Source organism: Protopterus annectens, chromosome 3.part1 (genome assembly GCF_019279795.1).
Source record: "Protopterus annectens isolate FY-2018-M chromosome 3.part1, PAN1.0, whole genome shotgun sequence".
Taxonomy (NCBI): Eukaryota; Metazoa; Chordata; order Ceratodontiformes; family Protopteridae; genus Protopterus; species Protopterus annectens.
In genome coordinates this window covers 1381792524-1381809777 of record NC_056732.1, presented here as the reverse complement: position 1 = coordinate 1381809777, position 17254 = coordinate 1381792524, and the positions used below count along the sequence as shown (strand labels likewise).

General features: G+C 39.8%; 1 protein-coding gene across 1 annotated transcript in view; it reads left to right on the top strand.

The window, feature by feature from the left end:
* TONSL (tonsoku like, DNA repair protein) overlaps nucleotides 1–17254 on the top strand; it is a 1124870-nt gene that overhangs the window by 486495 nt on the left and 621121 nt on the right. The window contains exon 13 of the mRNA XM_044066303.1: nucleotides 11370–11459. Coding sequence (XP_043922238.1) covers nucleotides 11370–11459 — 90 coding nt within the window. The remainder of the gene's footprint in view (nucleotides 1–11369; nucleotides 11460–17254) is intronic.

The following is a 17254-nucleotide window of genomic DNA, read 5'->3' as shown; positions in this document are numbered from 1 at the left end:
ACAGACAAATGGGTAAAAAGCGTTGTTACCAGAGGTTACAAAATACCATTCCTATCCACCCCCATTCCAAAAAGAAAACTCCCAGATGTACCACCCCATCTGCGAGACCCAGCAGCTACAGAAATTTCAAAGCTGCTAGAAAAAAAGAGTCATCCAACCAGTCCCAGCGGACCAAATAGGATTCGGAACTTACTCAAGGTTCTTTTTAGTTCCAAAAAAGACAGGGGACTGGAGGCCGATTCTGGACCTAAGCAACCTCAACACCTTTGTCAAGAAGGAAAAGTTCCGAATGGTCACGCTTCAATCGATCCTTCCATTTTTACAGAAGGACAACTGGATGTGCTCAATAGATCTGAAGGACGCATACTACCACATCAAGATGGCCAGGGCGTCCAGGGATCATTTGCTTCGGCTGGGAGCCAGTCACTATCAGTTTCGGGCCCTGCCCTTTGGTCTGACCTCAGCCCCCAGGGTTTTCACCAAATGCATGGCAGTGGTAGCGTCTCATCTGAGACGCCTTGGATTCCAGGTGTTTCCGTATCTGGACGACTGGCTCCTGTCTGCCACCACCAGGCGTCAACTGATACAAGCCAGGGATTACACCCTACAACTTTGTCTTCACCTCGGAATTTCCGTAAATTTCGAAAAATCTTTGCTACAGCCATCACAGCATATCTTATTCATAGGAGCGGAATTAGATACGCATCATTTGGTTCTAAGGCTTCCTACAGAAAGGATAGTAGCGCTTCAAAACAACATTTCTCTCCTGTTAGCGTCCAGAAAGTCCCCGGCAAAGCTGGTTCTGAAAGTATTGGGTCTCATGGCAGCTTCTCTCATTGCGATACCATTGGGAAGACTGCACATGAGAGTCCTACAATGGCTCCTGTTTGCACAATGGTCATTCCAACAACAACTTCTGACTCACGAAATTTTGATAACAAAAACATGCAAATCACACCTAACTTGGTGGTTGCAGACTTGCAACCTGTCCAGCGGAAGAACATTTGTGCTACCTGCACCGTCAGGAACGATAACCACGGACGCTTCCCTGATAGGGTGGGGGGGCATCTTTCAGGGACAGACAGTGCAAGGCGAATGGACCAATCTAGAGTACAATCTGCACATCAATGTTCTAGAGTTGAGGGCAGTGTTTTTAGCGTTGCAACACTTTGCTCCCCTTCTTCCTCTAGGGACTATTGCAGTTCAGACAGACAACATGTCCGTAGTCTGGTACATAAACAAGCAAGGGGGAACCAGGTCTTATCAACTATGCAGAGAGGCCATGAGAATTTGGCAATGGGCGGAGTCCACGGGTCGCTTTCTGATCGCAACGCATATCCCGGGATCATCCAACGTCATAGCCGACAGGCTGAGCAGAGCGATATTGTTGCCTCACGAGTGGTCTCTGAAACAGTCAATTGCGAGCATGATATTTCGCAAGTGGGGCCAGCCTTCCTGCGATCTGTTTGCGTCTCCAATGAACCTCAAATGCAGGAGCTACTTTGCCCTATTACCCCCTCCAGGGGAAGTCCCCAGGGACGCACTGGTGCACGATTGGCCCCCGGGTCTCCTTTATGCTTTTCCTCCATTTCCCCTGATTGCAAAGTTTCTGCAGAAAGCCAGCAACCTTCAGAGGACTATAATCCTCATTGCCCCATTCTGGCCTCGTCAAATTTGGTTCCCCTTTCTATTGCATCACCGCATTCGGGGACCTTGGATGCTGGACCCAGAGCCGGATCTACTGACCCACCCGTCAGGAGTCCCTCACCCATCTCTCGAATCACTCCATCTAGCAGCTTGGCTGCTCCGCTTCCCTTCCTAGCCAGGTCTGTTTCTCTTACTCCGGCGGTTCAAAATATTTTAGTGGCTTCTCATAAACTTTCCACTACAAAGACCTACACCAGTAAGTGGAAACGCTTCGTTTTCTGGGCTGATTCACATCATTTGGATCCTGTTATAGCTCCGTTGAACAAGATATTGGAGTTTTTGACAGAATTATTTCATGAAGGGGCCTCTCCTGCTACTTTGAGAGTGCAGTTAGCTGCCATTTCTAACTATCATGTGGAAGAGTGTGGTGCGCCTATTATGGCTCACAGACTTTGTAAAGCCTTTCTAAAAGGATCCTTTCATATTAGACCACCAGTCAGAAGTCCTGCATCACCGTGGAATCTGAATCTTTTGCTTTCTAAATTAATGTTACCCCCCTTTGAACCAGCTTCAAATTGCTCATTGAAATTTTTATCGTGGAAGACTCTTTTCCTAGTGGCCATTACATCCGCTAGGAGAGTGTCTGAGCTTCAAGCCCTCTCTATTAAACACCCTTATTTAATTTTCCACCCTGACAGAGTATCCCTTCGCACTAATCCATCCTTTCTCCCCAAAGTTTGCTCTACTAATAATATTAATCAATCCATTGAATTACCCACTTTCTTCAAAAATCACTCTAATAATTTGGAGTATATGTTGCACAAATTGGATGTTCATAGACAACTCAGATTTTATTTGGATAGAACAAAAGACCACAGGAAATCTGATCAGCTGTTTGTAGCTTTTGCGGACAGCAGGAAAGGTACAGCAGTCACGAAACGAACTCTTTCCAAATGGCTAACTGATTGTATCACATACGTTTATGAGGCTTCTAATCAAACGTTATCAGTCAAACCCAAAGGACATTCTACCAGATCAGTGTCTACATCCTTAGCTCACGCAGCTCGCTTACCATTAGATACAATTTGTGCGGCTGCTACTTGGGCTAAGCCACATACGTTTATCTCTCATTACAAAGTGGACAGGGTTTCTAGGGATAGGGCAACCTTTGGTTCCACTGTGCTCAAGAACGTTCTCCCGTGAGTTCCTCAGGATCATGGAGCTAGGGACGCTACCCATGTGTAAGAACAAAGGCGAGATTGAACACTCTCACATAAAGAAGTTATGTCCTTACCATAACGTTCCATGTGGAGTGTTCATCTCGCCTTGGTTATTACACTCCCACCCTTCCCACCCTCAGGAAGAACATTCTATTTGGTGCCTGGTCTGGAGTATTCTCCTTCTGCAGTTGCATTAGTTGTATATTATGATACACTTGTGTACATATGTATATTTTTATATATGTATATAGATATTTCTATCATTAGATAATTTTTAGTATGTGTGTGTGTTCTCTATGACTGGTTTGCTTGCAAACTAGATCTGAGGTAAAGGCAGAAGGGGATTGTGGGTATTAGGTGATCTCGAGCTTCTTCTCGATGCAGAGCTTGCATGCGGCTGGCACGGAGCCGAGGATCGGCTCCGAACCCATGTGTAATAACCAAGGCGAGATGAACACTCCACATGGAACGTTATGGTAAGGACATAACTTCTTTTTTTGGCATTTCAGTGAGAGCTTGAGAGTATTCTGTTTAAGGAGAGTATTGTATGGTGAGCACAAAGTCGTAACCTGGTGATGAAGCCTGTGCAGGATCAGGGTTGATTAAGATGTTTAAGCAGAGTTTAGCAACATATTGGTAGTAGAGCGAGTCTCCTGCAGCATTATTTGACTTGCTTCTGATTAGTAAGAATTTGTTATTAGAACAGAGGTCCTTTGCTGGACAATATGTCAGTAATAAGTTTTGTAGTGCAGGACATTTTTCCTGGATGATTAGTGAGTTTGTGTGCTGTAGTTAGTTGTGAATATGTTGGGTAGTTGTCCAGTTCAAGCCAGTTTAATTGCTTTAAGCTATGACAGTGGTGGGTTCTATGAGGGAAATTGGTGGCAAATTTAGCTGTTTTATTGTAGCAGGAGGCAAATTCCTTTCCTTGAGTATTGTTTAAGTTTGTTAGGCTAAGATTGGCATATAAGTGAGATGGTAGTAAGAAGGTGGTGGCTATAGTTTTTCTTGCAGCATCTGTAAGTAGTAGTGGTTGGTATGTATTATGTTGAGCCCATCCCACTGAGTTTCAAATCAACAAAACTTCAGGAGAGGTTGTGCTGTGGGTCAAGCAATACCTGCCTTGCTACATTTTGGCAGCTGACAAAACAGAGCCAATGAAATGACTGTTCGACTTCTTGAACTGAAAGCATACATATACGTGCATGTAGATATATTTGTGTGCTCGTATATTGTAACAGATCGACTGGAAAATGTGTGCCGTAACTTTGTGTACTGTTGTGTGGAGTGCGGGAGTATTCTCACAACAGTCAGCTAGATAATAATTTCTACTTAATCCTTTATATAAGGATGTTGCCTAAAAGATGCAGACTGTGAATGTAACTCCTCATCTGGAGGAAGACGCCTGAAGCATAAAGTGGGAGAGCCCAATTGAGGCGAATGTATCTTGTGGAACTTCCTGTTTATATAGCTAAACCCTGGAGAGGCCTGTTGCCCTGAACTTGTTCTCCAGAAGACAACCTGTATCCTGGAAGGGCTGCATAGACTGAATATTGTTAGTGGGCAGATAGTTTTGATGTACTCTGGATAATCACTGAATAGTGGAGAATGTGGGCAGCCAGTCAGAGATTTGTCTGTTTTCAGTTCTTCGCAGGATCTCTGCTGCCAAATACAAGCCATATTTTGGGCTACTAATTCCCTACAGCACTGTGATTGTTGTGATCCTAAGGTGGTTGACAGGTGAGGACAACCAGTGAAAGACTTATTTTAAAATCTTGTGAACGGAAAAAAAAACTACAGTAACAGCTAGTCATGCTGGTCAGTATAGCTGACAACTGCAGGACTGCACTGCCTGTGAAGAAAATAACCAGGATTGATGATCTGGCATCCTATTTATGGGCATTTGAATGATGTGCCAGCACAGAAACTTGGAACTGAGAAGACTAAGCTAAAATCCTGTCATCTCAACTGACAACAGAGACACCAAAAATCATGGAAAAACCTTACCACTTAAGAGGTCTGCATATATGGGGGCAAATGATGCCCTCATAGCTAGCCCCCTAAATTGCAAATAATTATTTTTGAAGTAAAATAAATTTTTGCTGAGCACAGGTTCCAACAGTTATAGAAGGAAATAATTGAATTCAAAGGTAAAAGTATGCCCCCCCCCCATTCCAGCCGAAAATGTATTAACTGAAATTCCTTTGTCATGCTCCAGGTTCGTGTGTAATGATGTAATATCTAATGTACATAACCAACTAACTATTGCTGGGAAACTGAAAGTCAACCATGAGTTGAATATAGTGTGTAGTGTCCTTGATATGTGCCCACACGTGAGTCAAAAGAGGTTTCATGCAGACAGTTATATAATCAGACAGTGGTTCCATAAAGGACACCTCTTCCTGAGACTATAGGTCTCCCAGGGTAATGTGTTAGGGACTTGTGAATTTTTGGCACGGTATTAAAATAGTGCCTTTTCAAGTTTTCCACTTTTCTGCTATTAATTCTGATCTTAACAGATATTAAATAATTCCAGATTAGTACAAGTGTGCAAAAAAAATAAATAAATAAAATGTGTTGCTTAAACTCAAGTGTAGGAGCAAACTCTAATCTCAAATAATATCTTGCATCATTCATTTGCGATTCATGTGGAATCCAGTGTTAGAATTATAAAGTGAGTTGTTTTCTGTGCTGGTCTTTTTTTGCTGTTTGAAGAAATTGAGCACCATTGTTCTGTAGCTTTTGTCAAATAATTTGTTTCCATATCAGATGCCTAAGAACTTTTAAACTTGACGGATCATAAGACTGTAAAATAGAGAAGGGGGCAGAGTATTCCACAGCCTATTAGCTCCATAGTAGAAGTTCCTTTATGGTAAAGTTTTGAAAACTGCTGATATTCTTGAGGTATTATTTTGGATCATAATTGTGAGAATTAAGTCATCTGTGCATTCCCCTCTCCCCAATGAAATGATGATGACATGCTAGCTAATGTGGTCTCCTATGAATCTTTTTGCTTTTTATGAGCCCATAAAGGTTAACCAGTCATTGGTTGTGCATGTACTGTTTGATACCTGGTGCAACCTTTTCTTGTGTGTTTGGGAGCACTCCCTCGTGGAACACAGGTTAATGTGTTCTCAATGTCCATTGTGAGGTTACCATCACTAGGCTGTTCATGTAGTATAAATTTCCATAAGAGATGGTGTCCATTCACTTGACCTACCTGATGTTTAATTAATGCATTGCACCACAGGTGAGCTAAGGACTTCCTCTACAGGAGCTGGAGTTCAGGATTGTTTCCCTTCCCATCATTAACTCTAGCAAACAGGATTCTTATAATTCCGATATCCTTGTATCAGAGACAGACATAGATAAATGAGACGTCTTCTCCATTCAGTTCTATAGAAGACTTGTGGATTGATCTGTTATCCACCCACTCCACAGGAATAGTTGATTCAGTACTTAATGTTGTCCTTTTCCGTGGAACCAACTCTCAAAGATGCTATCCATGTATACTGGAAGCATCCAGATTCAGCTTCTTCTGCTCTGAGGAGAGCAGCTGTCCCCTCTACAAACCCTTGACTTAGTGGAGTGATGCACCAAAAGAGGGCCTGTTTGGCTGTTTGTTTGTAATCTCTGTTGTTTAGCATAAGATATTTCTCTATCCCACAAGATGAGGAGTCACAGCTTATGTACAGGGTATACAAGAGTGTGTTCTCTTTACTCTTGGTGTTCTTTTCATTCTTCCCTTCACCTCTCTTTTTTGGCCTAAGCAATGGAGATCTGACGGATCTTCCTATTTCTGGGGCAAGGGAGTCTCTGAAATAACCTTGTGCAACAGTTTTTTTAGTGGGTTGTGACGTATTTTGCTGTAACTTTGACCGCTGAGGTGCTGGATCCAGGGCTGCAATTTCAGCAGTGCTTATTGTGCAAGATGGCTTTGCTGAGACTGTCTGCTTCAAGGTGAACCGAAGCTGGTAATTATGAATGCCAGTAGCTGGAGAAAGGTTTCCTTTGGGCACTTCCTAGGATGTAGCTGAAGACCTTCAGAAGAGGAAACTGTTCATTGGCCATTATAGATAGTCACTGTGATGCTTCCTCACCTTCCCCCTTTTCTCTTGGACATACCTAATCCTTCCAAGAAGAAACAGACCTCTCATGATGAGGACAGTATTCAGTGTCAGGTAGTGCTACTTATCCTGGCTCTAGGAGACGAGGATTCCTTCTGAGCATTTATAACTCCTTCAGAGGGGCTGGCTGAGGGATGCTGGTTCTGCACATTGACCCCAGCCTGGAGAGCCCTTAGTACTGACTGTTGGATTCCAAACATGGTTAAAAGTTACTACATCTTCAAACTTGTAAGGTTTCTCCAGAGGAAATATTGAATAGTTCCTGCAGAGCTGTGGTGTAATCTTAAACTCTAACCTGGAAATAAACTTCAGTGAGTTTTTCTCCAGCTGAGCTGAGGAGTTGTTTTCCTGTCCATTTTTTGCTCTGAAGAGAATTAGAGGGCTTCTCTTGTATCCTGAACCTCGGAGAATTCAACAGGCTCATCATTGCATTTGTCTGCATGAGGACTGTCCAGAAGTCATGTGTTTGCTGCATCAGGATGCATGGATAACATTGCTGGACATTATGTTTGTCTTCTGGCATGTTATTGACTGGTCAGACAAGATGTTCCTGTGATTTGCTATTGGCAGAATTCACTTTCTGTTTAAGATGTTGACATTTTGACTGTCTTCTGCCCTTATTTACCTGAATGCTGTACGTCTTCTTAGAGGCTCTGCAGAAGGATTTTATTGCATTTTGTACTTTATGTGATTTGATCCTTTTGGCTGCTTTAAGGAACTTCCTTGTAGTAATCCTTCCTCAGGTCCTTCCTTGATTGCAGGCTATGGGTGTCACCATAACGTAGAAGTTCTTATTGACATAAAATGTTGGGTATACTCTGAAGTGTTTTTTCTTTGCTAATGCAGGAAATCACTTAACCAGACACTGCCTCTTGGTTGCTCCTGAATAAGGACTTTTTATCCAGTGGGGCCTACATCATTACTAAATGGGCTTTATTATTATTATTATTATTATTATTATTATTATTATTAGTAGTAGTAGTAGTATGCAAGCCTTTCATTTCCCCAAAGAAATTATTTAGTTTTTAATGGATGGGTGTTTCACTGATAGCTTGGGTGTTTCCCTTCTGTGTGGAAAACAGAATCCTTGGGGAGGAAATTTTAAATGTATGTCATCTAGAGTTGAGTATTCATTGCTGTTAAAGCTTTGAAAAGGAAGTTGAAACCAGCACCCTCACTTCTCCATTCAGAAAACCAGATTGTGGTTTAGTTATGTGGACAAACATGGTGGTACACGTGTGTAACATTAGACCTTAAGTTTGGACATCCATTTTAGGTATTCACATTCTAGTGGAAGTGAATGTGGTAAATTCTTCATTCATTCTCAGCTAAAACCCTCTTCTGGAGCTGAGGATAAATGAGTTGTAACTGAACATTATTTTTCAGGACTGGGGCACCATGGAGATTATCTTGTTCTCTAGAAGAGAAGACCTAGTCCTTTTACATTCTACTTAGTTCAACTGAGTAGGTGGGAGTTGATGGTAGATGGGTTTTTCCTCAACTGGCAGGTAATATTCCTATATGCTTTTCCACCCTTCCTTTCATTTCCATATCTTCTAGCAAAGTAGAGACAAAGAACAAATTCATACTCCATTGACTCATGGTAACAGTGTAAGCTGTGGTTTCAGGCTTTTTGACCTGTCCCATTACAAACCAGTTCAGTCCTGCTTGTTTGAGGAGAAACATCCGGTTCTGTTTCTGGCATTATTTTTCCTTTAGTTCCTTGGCTGTTCCTGGAGCTGCTGATGAAAAGTATAAGAAGCTTTGAATTTGCTAGAAAACCTACTCGCCACACATATTCTTACAAAGTGGAACAAGTTCTTCAAGTAAATGAGGGATATCATTTGTCTCATTTGGTTTGTTTAAATGACTTTCTTCAGGCACTTGTTTAATTTGGGTATTTGTTACCTAATTGAGATGCATACTTCTTTTGTCAATGTCCACCATGACCTGTGGAAGGATGAACTGTCCAGAACAGTTGCTGGCTAGGCAATTTGTTTACAGCTGCTTTTATTCACTTGTGTTTGAAAAATTAATTTCAGGACCGATAGGATTGCCTTTTCCCTTTCACACTAGTTGTTCCATAGTTCATTGTTTAGAAGATACGTTACTTTCTGGTCTTCATGTTATCTACACTCCCTTATCTGCAGGAAAGTTGTTGTTTCACAAAGATTAAGTGTCCATTAAGATTAGTGTACACTAGCCACCGAGCCCGCTTATCTACTTTTTTTTTTTTCTTCGAGTGAGGAAGAATTTAGAGAGTGGATGCCACCAGCTCAGGTTTTAGCCAGTGAGTTACAGTATTTCATGAAGATAGACTTATTTGTCTTTTTTGCTTCAGTTGAGGATGCTGCTGCATTAATCGAACAAAACTTTATTCAAATGGATTGCTGACAGCACTATCTTTTGCCAGCAGGCAATGGACAACCTCTTATATAATGCTGCTTTTAAAACAGACTCCACCAGAAAGTGTGGCTCCATGCAGAACGCTTTTTTTTTTTCACATATCTCCAAAACAGACAAGAGTTGTTCTTTAGTTTCTTGGCTTTCAGTACATGCCAGCAAACATGACTTTGAAAATTATTCCATGAGTATAGTTTCCTTTGGCCCTGTGATGCTTCAGGATCTGGCCATCTGATGCGTTGTTTTGTTTGTTTGTTTCAGTTTGTTTTGGTCCTCCAGCTCTGTGTTAGAGAGAGGTTTAATTTATATTGTTTTATTATTTCAGACATTTACGCACTGCATTGCTTCTTCAAAGTTCAGTATGACAGATATGTACTCACCATAGTAACTGGTTTTTGAGAAGGACGTTTGCACTGGTCGCTTGTTATCCTCTTATCTATCTGCTTGTATTGAGACATCCTCTCCTGCTAATAGCTCTGCATGGATTTTTCTATATGTTGGATAAATATATTGTGATATATTGAGCTATGCACCTAGGCTCAAGGTTTGTCTAAAAGCTAACCTGATCACTAGTATAAAAGGTGACCACACATGTCAGTAGTGCTCAGTTATAACTTGGATTAATACTGTGTGGTTATTTGTTATTTTTCCCCTCAAGATAGACTATATACTAGAAGATGTGGTAACAAGGTTTTTACAGCTTTATAGAGAGTTGTAGAATTTCTGGAGGTGACTTAGTTGGAAAGAGTCAGTCCAAAAACGTACAATATGCATATATAGAACATTACTTGCAGTTTTCAGAGTCCCCACATGCCAGTTATTTCAGAATCTGGTTCAGCCGTAAAGAACTAAGGAGGTAACCTATAATTGGATCACATTTTGAAACTGCTGGCAGTTTGCAGAAATATTTTATTTCAGTCATTGCATTAGGAGAATCAAATAGTGGTTTATTCAACTGAATTCAGACATTTTGCTGTCTTGTTATACACTGCAAATTTGCTGCAAATTAGTATGTATCAGCTTGAGACAGGTTTTTGAGTGGTGTTTGCTTGCCAGAGAAAATCATAACAAAGTTTAGTATTTTCAAATGCATTTGCAATTGAGTTAAGTAATACAAACCGAGATCTACAACAGCTGAGGAAGAAGCTACACATTGTTGATGCAGCACATAACTAAAATACAAACAATTTATATAGTGGATAACAACTTTGTTGTTAATTTAACAGCAAAAATGGCCTCCTCTGAAAACTCTGTAATTGGCTAAATTGTAATGCTGAGGAAAGCATGTTGCAGTGAAGTACAGTTCAAAGATAAGAGTGAAAATAGTAATGATCGTGGCAGAAAACGTATAAACTGGGAGGGGCCATCATTATGGCTGCTAATGTGGTTTGTTTGGGCTTTCTTTAAGCTCTTTGCTTGGGCTCGCCCAGTGACAACCCGTAGGTGAGGTTGCAGTAGGCATCTGTGCTTCACCATAGGATGCTCCATTCATCCACCCACTGGACTCTGTACATGGCAGTTTCCATGATCTTCATGAGAGATATTTGGCTAATGTGACTGTGCCTTTGGGCATGCAGACGTCATTCCAGGCCAGGATGAGCATGTCCATCCTGTGTCATCAATCATCTGAGCAACTAATCAAACTTGGGTTGCTTAGGCCATTGTTAGGGCTTTATCCCTATACACTACTGATGCAGACTAATTTTATAAATGGTTACTCAGCTGGATATATCCGAATAGGAAGTGGCAGCAGTTTTAGAGATCAACCAATATGTTGAGAAGTATCTGCTAGTTAAGTATAGCTTGCAAGGGGGTTATATTTCTCATAGGAAGAATGGAAGCAGACTGTCAAAACCATTGGCACAAATTGTATAAATGCCTGACAGTTCACCTATCAAGGTGTAGACAATGTAGTTTAAAGCTGTGATTTATGTTTTTTGTGTCTTATATTTTTTTTCATTTTTTTACATAGTGGAACCGTCGCAATGAAAAAGGTGAGACAGTGCTTCACCGAGCCTGTATTGAAGGAAATCTTAAACAAGTCGAGTATGTTGTGGGAAAGGTAAGATCAGATAAAATAGTCTTGATATTAATATCAACATAATTGCAAATACCCATATAGTTTACTTGCTACTACACTTTGCCGCAAGATACCTATGTATTTAATTGTTGTCACTGGCCTTTTGTTTGTTTGTTAAACTGGGTATGTGAGCTGTTCCAGGGATCCTTTTCAGTCATGACCCAAGCCAGAAGACAGTGACACTATGCACAGAACAGTTTCTCTGAGTACAGTAATACCTTGTATAGTACAAGCTGAAGTAGTACAAACATACATAGAAATAAAAGCTGTGCTGAAATGGGTTAAAGTGTTTGAAGCAACATGCACATGCAGTTTACATGCGCTAAACACAGCGTCTTTGTTTCTAATCATTATTGTGGTTCAACTTTTAGGCAAAAGAGCATCAAACAGAACTTGAATCTGTTTGTTTAAGAATTGTAATAGAGCAAATTTACAGAGGAGAGGGTAGGAAGAAAATAATAAGAAACTACATGAATGGGTTAAGTCAGCATTTAAATGAAGTGAGAGAATGAGAGAATATGCTCTGCACACTAGGGCAGCATATGTCATATCATTCTAAGGAAAAGTAAAGAAATGTGTAGATGTGGTTAATAAAGGCATAGTTTAGGCTGGGGTAAAGTTGAAGTAAGGTCTTGCTAGCAGTAACAGATAGAGAGAGTAGGGGTCTGAACTAGTCCTGAGTTTGTTTTCAGGAGTAGGACAGTCATTTAATGTAGTAGTTTTAATGTGAATGAACTTGGATGTAAGACTTCTGTCGTCATTACAGCGATCCATTTGGCTGTGGCAGTGGATTGGCAGTGATGTACATATTCACCTAAAGATGACATAAAAGGGCAAATTGTGTTTCCAAGTATTTGTAGAATGGAGAGGTGTGAGAACTTGAGTGTTGTGCTGTTACAGGAAAGAAATATCCTATTCTAGGTATTTACAGGTTCCCTGGTCTCCAGTTGTTTGCAAGGACTGAGTATTTTGGGTGGGCCATAACCTAGTCAGCTTCTGCATGGTAGGCGAAGGATGGAGTTTGGTCTAATCAGATATCTCCTAGGTAATTTGCTTGCCACCCTAGAGTATATAACTTCCAGATGGGTCTGTAATGGAAATAGAATTATAAGGAAACTACTGCTGAGTTCCAAGGGTCATGGCATTGTGTTTTATTTATTTATTGATTTATTTTTTCATAGCATTGTATTTATTAAGTGTTTTTGAAAGTAAACAATTGTGTGAAAAGCAGAAGCTGTCCTTGTAGTTTAAGTTGTAGCCTGATTTACTAGCTTTGCCTCCGAGAATGCCATCAGATTAAATAATAGAATTAAGACTGGATAGTTCACTTGAAGGGTTGTTAATAAAGAGACAAGTAAAAGGCCTAAAATAGAACCTTGGGGTACACCAGATGCAAACAGATCTATAATTGATTTATTTTTCTTATAGGTGTTTTAGAAAGTTATTTTGTGCAGGTAGCTGATGAGATATGTTCATGTATAATCACCAAATCCCTGTTTAAGTATGGAGTAGGTGTTTGTCATTCTCACTGCTGCAGTAGTCTTTGGCTGTATGGGTTGTATCCTGCTTATGATACAACAAAAGTCCAGCATGACAAAGCTGTGACTCCCTCCTATATCTACACATTGACCACTGGTTTGCTAGCCCCTAGGAGGGACATTGGCAGTTAGAGTAGACAATTTTGGTACTTTCTTGCTGCCCCGAGAATAAACAGCTCTGAGGCTTCTTAGGAAAAGAAATCGGTTTCAAGCTTCATTTCTGGCAGACAAGTCCCTATAGGAGAACCACCCACACAGAAATTATTGCCCTTTTAAGAAATTATTTATATATTTTATTTGTCGACTAAAAGCGGTATTTCCAACTTTAAGAAAATCAATATATTTACAACATCAGAGGTTTTCTGTCAGGTGCTGCTGCTTTAGAACAGGGTTTATTTTAATTATTAGAACCTAATTTTTGTGGCATAAGTGTACTACTTTTGAGAGCTTTTATTTTTGTCCAAGTTTCAAATATTGGGAAATGCTTTACAGGGAAGGTGAAAGATTGTAACTTGAATGCTTGTGTACACTTTGTGACAACTTTCCTTCAGGACACTTCAGAAAAGGGGCTTTTGAGTTCTTACAGGGTTTTTTGTGCACGTGTGCTTTATTTTTGAAAAGGACTGTGCAAGGAAGTGTGTGTGTGCATTACTTGTGAGCATTTGCCTAATGGCAGACTTGTTCTTGCAGCACTTATCAGTCAAGCTTCTTCCTTGGCTATGGCATACATATTTACTCTGGTCCTGCTGGCTCTTCTTGTGCACTATCTGGAAAAAAAGAACACATTAAGGAACCCTAGCCATCACTGCTGGCCAAGCCAGTGCCTCAGCCATTACTGGATGACTCTGTTGTATCCAACAGTTCTTCCTCAGACTACTCACTTTTTACTTTGTTTTCTTCTGGTGTAGTCTCTTCAGACTTCATGGACCAGGGGACAGCCCCATCCTCTGCAGTTGTTCTATTGTCTGATCCAGGCATGGGGAACCATCTTCTCTAGGTCTGTAAGATACTTTGAAAGGGTCCTTCCCAGGGTGGCCAGGGAAAGTGATCTCTTGCCAGGTGTGAAGTGCATCCCCTAGTCAATCCTCCAGAGAGGTCCCTGCAAAAAAAAAAAAAAAAAAATTAAACATTGGTAATCTGAAAACATTGCCCATTCATGAAGATGGTTTGCTTACCTTAGCCAGGACGCTATTGCAGGTTGTTAATCCTGAAACTCAGAAATCCTTACAATCTCAACAAAGAAACTCCTGAGGTGGGAGACTTCCAGGATGGCTGCATACTGAGTAACAGCTTAATTTAAGCTCTCTGTGTGAAAAGAGAAACTCAGAAAAGAGAGCCAGTGAATTTGTCTTTTTGGGTAAATTTCAGTTAGTGGCTAGTAAGTGCACTGTCTGGATGCCAGCGAAGAATAAATTTAGAGAACCTGAAAGAAAATCAACCACAAAAGGTGAGGATAAAACACTATCTGGGAAGAATCCTGCAGCTGTTCAGTAAAAAGCAGTTCAAGATCCAGCTTTGGTGCAAGACATGACTTCCAATAATCTAGAGGCAAAAATAAGTTAAATGTACTCAGAGCTGATTAAAATAAACAAACCACTGAAAGAATATATCAAATCAAATAAAAGACTGAAAACACTGGAAGAAGATTTAAACAGATGAGCTGATAAAATTGCAAAAATCATTGGTCGAAGTGAAGAAAAGGTAGGCTGAATATGAGACTGCTCAAGAAGTGATGTTTCAGACATGGTAGAAAAAGAAGATAGAGCACATAGGGAAAACCTGAGATTTTCTGCTGTACCAGAGAAACTGGAAGGAACAGACTGTATTAATTTTATGAAAACACAAATAAGCACCTAGACTAGTATTCCACATCAGGAGTTGTTAATTGAAAGGGCACATAATATGAGTGCTTCAAACCTGGTCATGAGAAAGCAGCTAAGACCTCTAATAGTAAAGATGCAATCCTACCAGTCGAAACAGTTGATTCTGACAAAGCTGTGGCAGAGGGACAAAGTACTAAAAGTTGGAGGCAGTAGAATGTTTGTAGAAATTGATTATTTGCTGTATACCAGGGAGAAGAAGAGTAAATTTATTCCAGCAATCGGGGAATGTTGAGAAGCAGATACTTTCCTGGTGGGTCAAAATCATTTTTTGATGTAGAACATGCTAAGGAGAAATAAAAAAGTTTCTCCAACCAAAAGTGAGCTATGAAACAGGAGATTCTGCTTCTTATTCTTCTAATAATAAAACTCCTAGACAAGACTATGCCAGTGAAACCTTTTATAGTGTTCCAACTAAAAATGCTTGAGACAGAAAGAAAAGCATAGGCGTTGACTAGAAGAACCAGGAGTATGTTGAAAATGAACCAGGGACTGTAGTTGGGAGATGGAGATCAACAGGAAAAAACCAGCATCTCTGAAATTAATGAATAAATGTGGGATTACAAAGCATCACTTTCATTTGTGAAATATGGCAGAACAAGAAAACCTGGAAATATTGGAATTATCTGACTTTGTTAAACTTGTAGGGGACTCTAAAGTATATGCCCTACTTGTAGGGGACTCTAAAGTATATACCCTACATCACGTCATTAATGTCTGGAAAAACATTAAGGAGGGGGAAGAGGAAGGAAAGGGGTAACTTTAAGTAAAACCATGCTTGTTCATAACAGTTTTATAAAACAATGTTCTTAACAGTATTTTTATAACACCGAATATATACCATATATTATAAAGTAAAGCATTTTTTGAGTTATTTTTGTGTGTGATAAATATACTAATGTAAACAGACACCCTTGTCCCCTTCTGTCTTTCTTCTTGTTCAGTTTTAAGAAATGTAGGCACTACACTGTAAAGAGAAGAAAGCCGCCTTGACAAAAGAGCATGATATAAGTAAAATTGATCTGCTTTTTCTTAGTTTTGTATGGGAGAATGACTGGATTAAGGCCCTTGGCTTAATCTAACAAGTTTTAAGTGGAATCAAGTAAACAGAAGAACATTTAATGTTATGAAAAGGTTTTCTTTAGCAAATAAATGTTCTTAGTGCAACATGAGAAGCTTGTAGCTGGTTCTCATGTTTCTGTGGAGACAAGACGATAAGGGCAATAAAAACAATACTCTTTTCTTTCAATAGCTTAAAGGTAGTGTTTTCTGAAAGCATTCATTTTCTACATCTGGGAGAGTAATAAAGACAAGACAAAAACAGATGGTACTTAGTGTAATACACCTCTGGGTATAGCTGTCAGTCTGGGACAATTGTTCCTATTAAGAGAGATAAACTTCATTACAGTAGAGTCGATTATCTGAACATTGATTATCTGAAACATCAGTTATCACAACACAATCTTTCAATGTTTTTGGGTAGGAAAAGTCATAGTTTGAATATGTAAAAGTTCTACATATTCACTTATGCATTTTTTTGAGCTTGTAGCCCGCTCATGTGTGAAAAATATTCTTTATTGTGCACTGGAATTGCTGAATGTTTGAAAAGTGTATTCCCTGCAAGCACAAAAAACAAGATTTTAGAATATTTTTATCCAGTTCAATGTATGTTTATCTAAAAACTACCTTGGGTACCAGTTAGTTTGAATAATCCAGACTCTACTGTATTTGAAGGTGCACACAGTTTTGTGTGTTTGTATTATGATGGGGATGTTCTGTGTGAGTGGGTGGGGTGTGGGTGTTGGTTCAAATGGATATGACACAGAACAACTGTATAAAAGATCAACCTGCCAATCATTATGCATGTAACACAAAAGCTAAAATTCGACATTTAAAAAAAGCTGTTATAAGTAACAGGTGGGAGTAATAACTTCCTATCATAATGGCAATACTTTACATATTATCTCTGAATGTGACTGGTCTCATAGGTGTATACAAAAAAGAAAGAGTAGTGAACTGCATTAAGAAATGCAGAGTACAAATAGCTATGTTACACGAGACACATTTGGAAAGAACTGAACATGTCAATTTGATAGAAGATTTTAGTAACGCTAATATCTGGGACAAAGGAAAAGGGGTGTACTTGTATTAATTCCAAGAGGAGCTTCAATAGTGATAGAAGAGGAAAATAACATAATGGTAGATTTGTAGTAGTAAGGGGCTACTGGCAGGAGAGGAGGATTACATTGGTATATGTTTATATTTCACCTAAACGTCTACAGTGGAGCTTAAGAAAATTCTGGAAGAAATATTCAGCTTTCAGCAGGAAATGTTACTTATAGGTAAGGAATGGAATTTG